At 33.0% G+C, this 13,587-nt stretch overlaps 1 protein-coding gene across 4 annotated transcripts in view; it reads left to right on the forward strand.

Moving 5' to 3' along the window:
- LOC117171322 (ankyrin repeat and fibronectin type-III domain-containing protein 1) overlaps positions 1 to 13,587 on the forward strand; it is a 97,619-nt gene that overhangs the window by 28,373 nt on the left and 55,659 nt on the right. The window contains exon 1 of one of the 4 annotated variants that reach the window (XM_033358528.1): positions 11,136 to 11,180. The exons of the other annotated variants lie outside the window; for them this stretch is intronic. Coding sequence (XP_033214419.1) covers positions 11,147 to 11,180 — 34 coding nt within the window. The 5' untranslated portion in view covers positions 11,136 to 11,146. Of the gene's footprint in view, positions 1 to 11,135; positions 11,181 to 13,587 lie in introns of those variants that run through there. 4 annotated transcript variants of the gene reach the window in all.

Consider the following 13,587-nt stretch of genomic DNA (forward strand, 5'->3'; position numbering starts at 1 on the left):
TCTATCCCATCCACACACTACTCCTTTCCCCTGCCGAGTGAGTCACGCCTACCCCGAAAGGGAAATGGCTTAATGGTGTAATAATAATAATAATAATTTAAAATTTATATTGAAAAAAATTTATTTTCTCGATATATGTAGTTTTTCGAAATTTTAAAACACATTTTATTTTCTACATTTGAAAAATATTTATACTGCCGTCATAGTACTGTCCCAATCGTGGAGCCTATTAACCGCCCATCTGTACTGGATTTTCCACCTGGGCTTATAAGCTCGAGTTCAATTTTAACTATTTTGGGAAATAATTATTGTTTGTAACGATAATGATCGTTAACAATATACAATACTTTGAAAGTTTACTTTAATTTATGACTAGTTATTGAGTTTAGTTGTTGCTTAAATATCACTTCCACTAATGTAAAAATTTTAATTGATTTTTTTGTAATAATTATAAATAATAAACTTAAAACAATTTCTTCCCTTGACATCGACCTATTCCACTGTGTATTCCCTGAATAAACTTGATTCGTTCTTGTATATAGGAAAATGAAAGGCAGCAATTTGCTTGATGTCAGAATTTCAATCTCGTATTATTCTTATAATTGCGCCAATTAATTAAATCGATTACTAAAATCCTTGGGCTTGGAGGAACTTTGCAGAAGGTTGAAGGCAATTGTAGTTGAAGTGGAACATTCGAGATGTGTTATAAAATAAATATCTAGAAAAGTATTTGACAATATAAAAAATAACATCTGGTATAATTACATGGCGACTTTTTATTTCAATTTTTTTTTGTAAATTAAAAAAAATGTAATTTTTCATATCAAAATATGCGAGATACAAAATAGTCAAGATAAAGGCTTCATGCTCCCCGATACAAATTACGTGGATGTTTTTTCTTTAATTTTTAAATATTTCGCATGCATTTCAAAACTTTTTCCAAATTTCACGGAAACCAATCTCACAAAATAATTCATCTTAAAACGAGAAATATACTCCTCAACAGTTATTTACGTATATGCTGTAAAAGGTAGCTGCTAAAAATGAGGTGTATCTTAAAGTCTGATAAGTAAAATGTTGTCCATAGAAAACATTTTTAATTTTTCAAACTTTGAAAATGTACAACCCCTCTGTGGTGGCCAAAAATGATATTTAATTTTCTTCTTCAATTACGGGGTCCCCTGAAAGGATACCTCAACTTTTACATATACCTCATAATCAGATTTCAAAATAGTACATTTTGTATCGAGGGTGTAAGGAAGGTAATTTTGACGAGTGTGTACGAAGAAAAATAGCCTTACTCCCTTGATACACACTATACTTTTTTTCCTAATCTCCTTGAAAACAATCATGTGAAGCAGATAAAGGAAGTTTAGTGCGCATGACAAGGCAGGGTCTGGATCGAGAAATCTCACTGTATCTCTCTTAGTTCTCCCTTTCACCATTTTCCTTTCCCCTTTCTCATTCTCCTGTACCATTTCCCTTTTCCTTTCCCCTTTTCAGCCCTTCCCTTTTCCTCATTCCCCTTTACCCCTTTCTCATCCCACGCTTGCATTTTCCTGCCCCCTATCGCCTACCCCAATCCCCTTTTCCGTTTTCCTTCCCCCTTTTCTCTTTCCCTTTTCACCCTTTCCTTATACCCCATTTTCTGTTTTCCATCACCCTTTCCACAATTTCTCCTTTCTTAATTTCCTCATTACCTTGACCCTATTTCTTTTTCCTAATCTCCCATTTCCCCCTTTCCAGTTTCTCATTTTTACCTTCCCTTTTCCTTTCCTGCATTTCCTTTTATTGTTTCGCTTTTCTCTTTTCCTGTTATTCATTTCCTTTTTATCCTTTCACTGTCCTCTTCGACCTTTTTCTCTTTTTTCCATTTCCTCACTGGGCTGGAAGTGGCCACATTGCGCCTGCTTTACGTGCATGCAATGGCGCATTTTCAAGGGGGGTCGGACAAAAAACAACTTTTTTCACTCTTCCATACCCTCTTATAATATTTTCTTTTAAAGTACTGTATTTGATAACAATCCTACATAACATTTCTTGAACCCTTCCCCCTCCTCCATCGTAGCAGGGCCATAACAGCTCCTCTTAAATCCTCCAACCCTCTAAAAGCGTAATTTAATAAATGGACAACCCCTTTTGCTATTTATTACAAAAATTTGAAGCAATAACATAAACTTTTCAAAAATGTTGACATCATTGTGACATTGTAGAAAATTTAAACCAGTTTTTCAATATTTTGTTTGCAATGTCACTCCTATTTTTCTAACAGTTTTATTTCCATTTTGTAAACAAGAAGTGTTTACTCGACCTGCTCTATTAGCTAATTATCTCTTCTAACACACAACGCAACGGGTAGCGTAATCACGTTGCATGCTTTTGAAATTAAATGTCTAACTACCATAATGATATGTAAGCTTCGTTGTAATCGAAAAATTACTATACACTCTTAGGACCTAAAGCCAGCTGAACAGAGGAGAAAGTATCCAATTGTCAAGGCCTATTTTCACTATTTTTACATGTACACTTAATTTGAAGGACACAAATTGTTCTCTCTCGGTAATTAATGCCTCAGGCTTAACCTGTAAACCATGCTGATGATGCACTATCGAATATCTGACACTTGAATTTCAAAGAGCGCAATGGCCTAATTGGATTACCAGAGAATATCCTGATACAGTTGCTATAAGCTGATTTCCGTTTCTGATTTGTCGTTGAGTATATTACGTTCTCTCGATGAAAAGAATGCTCTCGACAGTGCTATGCGTACTGACTTTTTTCATTTTCTTACCAGAGTCAAAGTTTCGTCGTCACTTTCAACTTCTTTCACTTTCATCAATGAAGGTGAATAAAGATGAAATGAAGTTAAAGTCTCAATGTCAGCTAATGTATTTTCGCCTTTATTCCGACTTCAAAAGTTGTAGTTGTTACCGTTTTTACCAGTTTCGCAGCCGAAATGAAGGTGAAACGATATTGTGGTCTCATCTTCATTTCAGCGTTTTTCATAATCAATAAGGAATATACGGAGAAACCTTTTGCTACAATATTTGCTAAAAATCAGACTAGATTTTACTTTTTTTTTAAGTTTTGAATAGAGGGACATAGAGGAACTTTTTTAACGTTTACTACTTCGAGTAGTAACTAGTAAAGCAGCAAGTAATGTATTATAGCCACTTCCTAATTTCGGTAAAAGAAAATTCTAAATTTCTTGCATTAATATCTGCAGAATATTGCAATATTTGCAAGGGACTATAGTGACGTCGAGAGAAACCGGCGCACTGGTTTAGTAAGCTACTTAGTAAAAATTGGTGCAGTCAGATTAGCAGACGAAAAAAAAACCTAACCTGCGCCACGTCGCGTTGAAGGTGAACACACGTATCCTTTACAGTTTTACACAAGCATACGACGTAAATGCAGACTTTTTATGGGTTTTTGAACTGTTTCGAACCATTATATTTATTTAAATTATATTGTATAGTACACATGATTACAGTTTATATATTATCATATACATTCCGCAATATTATATTACAAGGTGAAACAGAAAAATGCGATTAAAATATAAAGTTGGTGGGAATCGAACACGGGTCTCCGGCGCGGCAGCACGGGGATATTCCATCCTGCTAAACTAGATAATGAAATACAGACATTTATCGCCCTTATAAAGTAAATCGAAGTTTCGTCGTCAGTTTCAACTTCTTCAAGCGTAAGCGTTATTCAATGCAAGGTGAAACTATTGAAAACCGTAGCTGCGACTTCTTTCACTTTCAACGCCGCAAACTGACAAAGTTGATCTTACTGATTTAACCTTCAATTTGACTTCAAACCATTTTATCCCATTTCATCTTCTCTTTCAACTAGCTGTTTTTTTATTCTTTTTAATATATTTATGTTTTTATTTTTAAAATTTTCAAATACAATACTTGACAATTTAGAAAAGTACGAATATTCTCATGATTGCAGTACTTTTATACAAGTATTGTCTTAACATATTAACTTTAGGTGACAATAAAAGGCTTAGAACTTAATAGACCCATCCAAATTCTTCATTACAAAATACTTATACTTTTATGAAACATTTTTTTCAATTCGCGCAACCAAGGGTTATAGGTCACCGGGGGTGGAATGTAGGTGCAGCTTCCGCATTTCGAATTCTGTACCTGGTCTTATACAAAAAAAAATTAAACATTTTGAGGAAATTAATTTAAAATCTTCTTATTTTGTTTTGTTTTGTTCAATTAAAATAAAGAAATAAGAATCTTCTTTTTACTTTCGTTTGAAACCGCATGCCTTGACCACTCAACAATGTCATTTTTCGCAAATGCATCGCCGTCTGGCGTGAATCAAAAACATTGTTTCAAATAAAATATTACTCATTTTTTAATGGAGAATCTGAATCTGCAATAAAAAACGTTGGTTTCAATTTTAAGTTCTAAAGTTATCCCCTCCCCTACCACCCCGAGAGGGTGGGGTATCGGGTAAATTGTTGCGGATTTGCTTTTCCCACTCGAAAATACAAACTTCTCGTCATGGACATTTTTTGTTTGTGTGCATATTTCTTAAGATATTAATGTCACAAGATGAAAAGAATATCCTGTTTTCACACGCACACCCATTCATATATACATATATATATATATATATATATATATATTAAATTCTAAGCCTTTTACTATCACCTAAAGTTAATATGTTAGGTCAATACTTGTATAATAGTACAGCAATCATGAGAATATATATACTTTTCTAAAGTGTTAAGTATTGTATTTGAAAATTTGAACAATCAAAACATGAATATATAAAAATAGCATAAAAATAGCTAGAAACTGACAGGTGAAAAACAAATTTCTTTAAAAGGGTGCAAAGAATGATTTGTGAAATGAAATAATTCATTGACTGCCTACATACCTGAAGTCAAAATGAGAAGTCTGCGCTTAAAAAAGTATATTGAGCTTTCTAATTTATCTATACCCCACTTTAGCTCTTTTCTCGGGTGGGTGAAGGGTGTATTGAAAATTAAATTGATTACAATTGAGTAACTCTCCTGAAAACAATCATCACGTTGAAAGAGAAGGTGAAATGGGACAACATGGTTTGAAATTAAAATGAAGGTTAAATCAGTAAGATCAACTTCGTCAGTTTGCAGCGTTGAAGGTGAAAGAAGTCGAAACTACGGTTTTTAATATTTACACCTTACATTGCATAACGCTTACGTCTAAAGAAGTTGAAACTGACGAACGAAACTATCACATTAGCAATCTTAATTCAATTACAGTTAATTTTAATTAATGATAATACTTCCTAAATTTGAATCAGTGAAAAAATGCGTCACTGAATTAACTCAGTAAGGATTTTCACTAATTACAGTAACGTCTCACTGATTCAGATTCAGACACTAGTAGCTAATTTGTTTCGGGAAGAGTTTCTTGAACTAAAACGTAATATTATTTAGTTTAAAAAAAGGAATTATTATCTGAAATAATTTAAAATAAGTTTTTAGAAGGTATAGATAAACAAATAAAAAAACAAGGCTTGAAAACAATTCAGTTTAAAACAAAAAAATAATAAAATCTTCATGTTTTCATAGAGACATAGATTGTTCTGTACGTGCATGCAGAACTTGCATTTCTCAGAAGTAACTGCATTGCGCAGTGCAGTAGAGTACGAGACAAAAACCAGTTTAAAAGGGTTGCTTCCTTCTCTTCTCTAACTCTGGTATTTTTTGAAGTATATCACGCTTCTTCATGACTATATTGAAACATAAACTTCACGAAAAATTCATAAAAAATTTAATATTTACCCAACTCCTCTCGGTATAAAAAAGGTCAAATCAATTATATATGCAGGGTGATACTTTTTTCTTGAGATATCTAAATATCTCAAGAAATACACATCTAAAGAAAAAAATATCCTCAAAAAAACACTTTTTTTCGAGGGTGAAACGCGACGCCGGAAAAATGCACCCCACACACCACCCCCTGAGAATGGGAGGTGGGGTAACTTTAAAACTTAAAATGGAAACCCATATTTTTATTGCAGATTCAGATTCTCCATAAAAAAATACTTGAGTATTATTTGAAAAGTTCTGTTCGATTCCCGCCAGATGGCGCTGCATTGGCGAAAAATGACACTGTTGACTGTTTAAGAAATGCGCTCCCAAACAAAATAAAGAAGACGTTGATTGTTTTCATGAGAAATATTAAAGTGTAATCAATTTAATTTTCAACACTCCCTCCACTCATCTGGGAAGGGGGTTAAGATGGAGTAGAAAAATTATAAAGCTTAATTTTGTTTTTGAAACGCAAGCTTCTGTATTTATCTCCGTTTAAAGTATATCATCAATAAAATACGGACCGATAAACCACTTTTGAGGGTTGGCAGCCCTGCACCATGTCAATTTAGCAATCACAATACAATAATATTTTAGTACATTCAATCAAAGAATCATAGAAAAAACTTAAAACCCATAAATATGATCGAATTTCATGTACAAACCTGTTAGGTAAGTACTTCCTATATGAGTTAGAGTATATGTATCCTGCAGTTAATTCAGCAGGCTTACAGTCCAAAAATTTAAAAAAAAATCATTGAGGAATTTTTCTCACTACTTAAGTAAAAGAGTAACAACAACGCTTAACTTACAGCTTTAGAGGTTATGCTTCACATGATTTACTCTGGTGTTACTGAACTGATTAGTAAATAAGCCCAAAATCACTGATTAATCAGCGAAATGTCTAACCATTATTTCAATCAGTGAATTGTCCACTGATTCATATTTAGAGAGTATATAAGGGCCGTATACCTCATAGTAATATACACAAGGGTCGTTTACACATTATTAAAAATTTAATTGTAAGACAATATATAAAATTCACTTTATGTCAGCAATACGTTATAAAATAATATTTTACTTCACCAGTAGTGTTTGGCACGTCTTTACGAAATCAATGTTTGAATGACCAGTTTTAAAACCCTGACAGACCATGGTTTTTGAAGTCGTCCTATAAACATTGAACTCCATATGAAGAGAAATGTGTAACACTGCGAGAAATGCACGATATTTAATTCAAAATCAGCATTTTATTAGACGGCAGGACCGTCTGAAAATTGAGCCGTGAAAACTTACGATTGACGTGGCAGTCATCTGCTCGGGCTTCGATTGGTAATCACAATAGTACGGTTAGAGAAAACATTGTGCGTTATTTAGTGGCCGTTTGTGGAACTATTTACTGCACTTGTCGGTACAGGGCTATGTTACGTTCACTTTTTAGGGGGCGTTGAAGGCTCATAACAGGGTGGTTTCGAGTACTAAGAATAACGGACGAGGCTTTCAAAGGGTTGCTGTCAAGTTACAGACGATATTTTATTTATATATCACTTATATAAGTATTTGTACTGAGAAAGAGAGATTTATTCTAAAAATTTACTGAATTATTACGCACAATATTGTCAAAACATCTCGAACTAACGATTACCGCAATTCGTCACACATTCGTGACGCATCTCGGGAATTGCCGATTTGTCATATCTCTTGGTCTACATTGGAAAATAACAAGTTCAATCAGTTTAATGACCTTTTTTTAACGTGTCAGAGTGAATCACCTATCAGGCAGTTTAAAATTTTATAAATATAAGGAACACAATTGAAGCGCTAAAAGCGACGACCAACTAAAACCCACTTAGGTCGAAAATAGTTTTTTGCCGTTACAAGTACTTTAGGTTTTGGCCTATCGATAAATTTCAGAAATATGCAAAGAAACGAATTTTATTTTGCCACAAAACATGGTTAAACTTGAGGTGGTTACTGATAAATGATAATGACTACTGTGTAAAGCGTTTTTTCTACCTCTTATTCAGTGAGATAATTGTGAGGATTTAACTCTAATATTATGTTTCATATGATTTTTTTATACTAAAAGATTATTTTCTAAGTTTTTGAAATTTTTTTTAAGTTTAAGGTACTTTTCAAGAATTCAATTTCCTGAGATGAGAGACCATATCTTAAGTTATTCTCTAAGTTTCCATCGCAAGTCAAAGTTTCTATGGAAGCACTTTTATATATATAACCACTTTTCACTGCTTGTATTAACTTTTTATTAACTTTATACGTTATAATTCGTCCAAAAGCATTCTTTTTGAACAAATGAAAATTTTATATGAATAAATTAACTTTAAGAAATTACTAACTTAACTTAGTCCCCGAGTAAAAATTCTTCGATTTGGTGTCGGCTTGAATTGCTCCCAATCAAGACGTACTGAACTCGAAAAATTCGACTTAAACATGTCTCAGTTTTGAGACGGAGTCAGACTTTAACTTATGTCTTGGAGAAAAATTTCTATGTCTTGCAGACATATATTTATGCCTTGAGTCGAATTTTCATGTTTTTGATATTTTTTATGTCTAGTTCAATCCTAAAATGTTCTAATATATACTAAAATTTTCTTCAGAATTTGTTTCTGAAAAAAAATATCTAAAGAATCTAGAATGTTTTTTTTTTGAACGCCCTAGATACAGCCATTATTGGGCAACCAAGATATTGTTTGCATAAGTTTTTGTATTATTAGTATAATTAATAATTATGTCATAACCAGAAAGGTTATGGAAATATCTTTAATTTTTGTAGAATATTTTGAAATAGAATATTCTAAAATGTAAAAAAATGGAATCATGGCAACTGTTTTAGATTATTTTGAAATTTTGTAGAATGATTAACAATTTTATTGAATATACTCTATTTTCTAAAGTACTCTTTAAGTCTTAAAATAAAGGGTCCTGGAGCAGAAAGACAAAAGTTTTAAATTTCAAAAATACATTTCTTGAGCTTAAACTAATTTTTTTGACCTAACTCATGTATCTGTAGAAGATTATGGTCCAGTTCGTTTTTTGGGCACCTAGTACCGTTAACAAGTTTTTTTTTCATGGTACGATAGAGCTAATATCTAGAAATTATTTCTTTGTTTAAAAAAATCAAATGCGTTAAAGTTAGGCAGTTTATTGTGTATCGTGTAAAGTTCGAGTTTTTAGGACTAACGACCTTATGTCCCAGAAAACTTGAAATGTTCTGCATTTTTATAAAACAGTCCGGAACGCTTTTGAACGTTCTAGAAACTTGAGTGTCCTGGAATTTCTAATCTTATATTAATATGTTCTCATATTCCTCATATATTTTTTTTTCTATTATCTGCGAATCCGGGAATGTTTTAGCTACTAATAGAATGTTCTTAGAAAAGAATCTTTAAAAAATTAAACTCAAAGAAAATCAAATTGTGTAACAGAATTGCACGAAAAGCCTTCCCAGCAAAAAAAAAAAGAAAGAATTGAGACGGATTAGGGCGAATTAACATTTTTGAATGCGCGTGAATCCTGTTTTCTGATTAGTTTAAACGAATTTTGACGTTTAAATACGAATTGAGACAGCACTAATTGAACGCGTGTGAATTCATATAAATTAGTGGTCAAGGTCAATTTTGAAAAAATTGCATGTGTCGAGACCTGAAAGAGCGATCTCTCGTGTATCATTCCATAGTATTCCCACTGAGCTACGGGTCAATTTACTAAACATTTGCAATAAATTATTCTATATGCCTCGCGTGTTGGTTTTACTGTTACGGATTAAATTGTATAAATCAACTTTTTCTGAAATTTGCCGTGCGAATTCAGGCAAATTGACCAATGTCAAAACGTTGTCGTGCTACGCATTAAAGTGAATTTGCTGACTTCAAACTTTTGCATAATATTTATACGTATAAAAAGATTCAAAATTGATATACCGTTTTTTTTTTTTAACTAACACGCATTGACACACTGGTCCAACGCGCTATTTTCACAAAAGGAGGATCTACGGGGTGTCTAATCTTTCCAATTTAATTCGTATGAATACTTTCTTTTTTGCTGGGTTAAGATGAAGTATATGTTTCCAGAAAATCAGTTAAAAAATATATAACCTCAAAGAAGTCAATTTATGTAATCAAATTGCACAAATAACTTTAAATGGGAGAAGTATGTTTGAAAAAAGTGTAATTAGCTTATAAGAGTCATATATCAATAGAAAAAGAGGGAGAAAGAGGAAAGAAAGAAACAACCAAACCTCACTTTCTTTTACATGAATTGACTTTCTTTATGTTTTTAAACATTCTTTTCGAAATTTAATATACATACATTAAATTACAAAGCTTGCTGTCCCTCCAAATAAATTTCGGTTCTTGGTCAACTATGCAGAATATTCTTGAATTTTATATTATATTCTGAAATGTTTTGGGGTATCATGAAACGACGATCTTGAATAAAATATCTTATATTGTGCTTCAAGAAATAATACTCTGAAGTATCCGGAATATTAGGACATCCATAACAACCCAGGAAACAAGAACCCATTGAAACGGCGACTCCGTTAATTGTGTATCTGTTAATTGCGTATCTGTTAATTGCAGATTGAGATTTTTTTGGTCTTAAAATTTGGTTTTAACACAATTGGTTTTAGACTACATATGTGAATTGGTCAGTTTCTCGAATGGCTTTGAATCTGCAATATACTAAAATGTCACTTTTAAGCAAAGTCTTATTACGAGATTTCTTTCGCGGCATAATCAGCATTTCTCAGAGAGAACTCTACTTCCTACAAAATAGATATAAAAGCATGCAGTATGAACGAATATTCGACCCCGTATACAATCTCTAAATGTCACTGACTCGTTTCAACATTTAAATATCGTTGGCACATTCCAAATCAGCATATCTCATCTCGAGCATCGTTGTTTCCCCTCGCCTCGGCGCGGCGCCACCACGTGATCAGACAATCCATTCGAAAATTTCAAATGCGGTTCAACGTTAAATCTGCGATTCTTTTTCAAGTTTCCAGATTTGTTCAGATTTAAAAGTTGTAGAAAAAGAGGACGATCGGTTCCCAGAAGGAACCGAGGAATGTCAAAAATGCACCTTAGCAGCGTGTTGGAAAATTGGCAATGCAAGGCGAATACATGAAAGAAAAAGCCAAGGCAGGCAAGGCAGACGAAAGTCACGGTCAAATCGTGGAGGCCTCAGGGACTGAAGTCTGAACTACCGTACTGGTGGGGTCCTAAGGTGGGGATAGGCAGCTGTTCGCCCACCAAGCGGACTCGCCTCGCGCCCCATGTGTACTCACCAGCAATGCCACATCGGTCGTCTCGGTCGCGGTCGTGTAGTTAGTAGACACAAGTAACTAGAAATGTGGCAAAAACTAATTGTGTCTAGTTTGAAATATTTGTCGCATCAGTGACATTATACCATGTGCAAAAGAGGACAAGATTTTGAGGATGTGTTATATATATATATAAGTTGCCCGATAAGCAGGAAATGTGTTTAAAGTATAAAAGAAAAAATTTGAAGGCTGGGCCCATCCTACGCTAGGAGATCTTGTTTGAAGGAGATGAGTGATGTTTGAATTTCTGTGCTGTACATACCTACGTGTTTCAATAGACGTCTCACTAATTCTGAAACTGTGCGACCAATAATGTGAAGTGAATCAGAGCACTGCCGGTTGTTCAACATCGGCTAAACCGCACAGATCGTGTAAACAGAAGCGTTAATGAGAGATCGCTTGGGTTCTGTGAATTTATTCGAGCACTATTATTCGTTAGAGATTGCTTGAAACCAAGTTGAAGCAAATAGTGAAAAGCACCCTAGATCTACTGTGATAATATTCTAGGTATGCTACTTGAAACTTGAACATCTCATAATCAACTGAGAATCGCCTTTTTGAAAAGCTTAAAATAGAGTTTGCGTGTCCTGTATAAATTAAAACTATCATATCATATAAGATTGGGGTGGAAAAATAGATGCGAAACTATTACCTGGGCTAAAACCCTGTTTATAGTATATAATAAGTCCTCCTCCTTTACAATACGATCATAATCATTTGACATTTTCTTATAAGATTAATCTTTAATTCATTTAATCTTTCAACACAATGAAAGATGAGGAATAGTTTTGATAGTTTGAGGTTATGTTGACTTTATGCAGTTGTTGGTTGGAAATGGAACTCTGGGGTCGTTTTGAAGTCTATAATAGAACAGACCTCTCTTTCTATCTCCATACGTTATAAAATGAGGTCCGTCCGACTTTCGTCCCACCGCAGGTCCCAGGATTGATCTCAGGAGATGGGAAAGACAACAAATTCTATTCCCCCATCATACCGGAGAAAGGGCGGAAATTTCCTTAAAATTAGTCCCAGGCGGGAATTTTCGTAATTTTAGACAATACCTATATTTCATGCAGAAAAAAAAGTTTAATATTTTATGCATTTTTCAAGTTAAAATATTATATAATAACTCCGAACAAACTATTGTTTACGGCCACAGGACCCAATATTTTTTCAGTTAAATGACAGTGCATTTATTTTTCGACCGAGAATTTAATGTAGGGTCGATAGAGATAAATGTGATGCGAAATTACTATAATAATGCTTATAATAATGCTATTATTTACTCACATTCTTATTTTTAAAATTAGGTTCATTAACCTCTCCAACTAACCGTTTTAGCACCATTTATAATATACAAAGCCACCATTAAAAAAATTGTATTCATTTAAGATTTTAAACGTTCAGAACTTCAAGCACATAGGAATTTTTTAAATCTCTCTCTGTTTTTTGAATCACCGTATTTTCACTCCCAAAGATTTATTTCTGTACACTGCACAATGAAGGAACGTTTCTGATATATTAAAGGCTTTTTTTGATAAAAATTCACTGAAAAAGATTTGACGTGCCCAAAGAATAATAATGACAAATGCAGCCAATTTTTAGAATACAAAGATTTTTGTGCTTAAAAAAAATATTTTCACCTTCCTGACACATTGTGAATAATGACCCCATACTTCTATAATTTTGAACAAATTTTCTATGTAGAAAATGTTTTATTTTTGGTCAATATCCCGTTGTCATTCTCATATTATCTTAAATTCTAGTGCGAATTTTTCGCTATCAAGATCACATATTGCACATATTTAACGTACCCAAAAAGGTATTTACTATATTTTCGTGGTTTTGTAAAAGAATGTGCAGTTTTAAAATGTATGAGATGGGAAACTGGACAGCATATGCTTCTATAATTTTACCAAAATGTTATATTTAAAGAACCTACTGTAGACAACTCTTTTTTTGTTCGTCCTGTACAATTTTATTTTTATTCCTGATCCAATTTTAATTCTCGTGTCTTCAAATGATTTCATTTTGAATTTGAAATTATTATTGAATTTAAAACAACTAATACTTAAATTTTTAGTTTTAACTACTTGGTACTGAATTGTTTATGTTTAGACGTTTGGAATTGTGTAATCTTAAATAACAGTCTATGTTTGAAGTCCTTCAATTTGAATTTTTAAGTTGTACAATATTGAGCTTTTTAATATAAAATTCTTTAATTTGTAGTGTTATATCTTTAAATTTAGAATTGGTGTACTTTGAGCGTATTACCCCGAACCGAAATTTAATGCTCGCTATAATGACATACACGCGAATCCAAAATGAGTCTTCGCTTATTTCAGTAAAAAGCACTGCTTAATATATTTGGTACATTTAAATGCGCGATTATTGTTTTAATTTTTCCTTC

This window comes from Belonocnema kinseyi, chromosome 4 (genome assembly GCF_010883055.1).
Source record: "Belonocnema kinseyi isolate 2016_QV_RU_SX_M_011 chromosome 4, B_treatae_v1, whole genome shotgun sequence".
Classification (NCBI taxonomy): Eukaryota; Metazoa; Arthropoda; class Insecta; order Hymenoptera; family Cynipidae; genus Belonocnema; species Belonocnema kinseyi.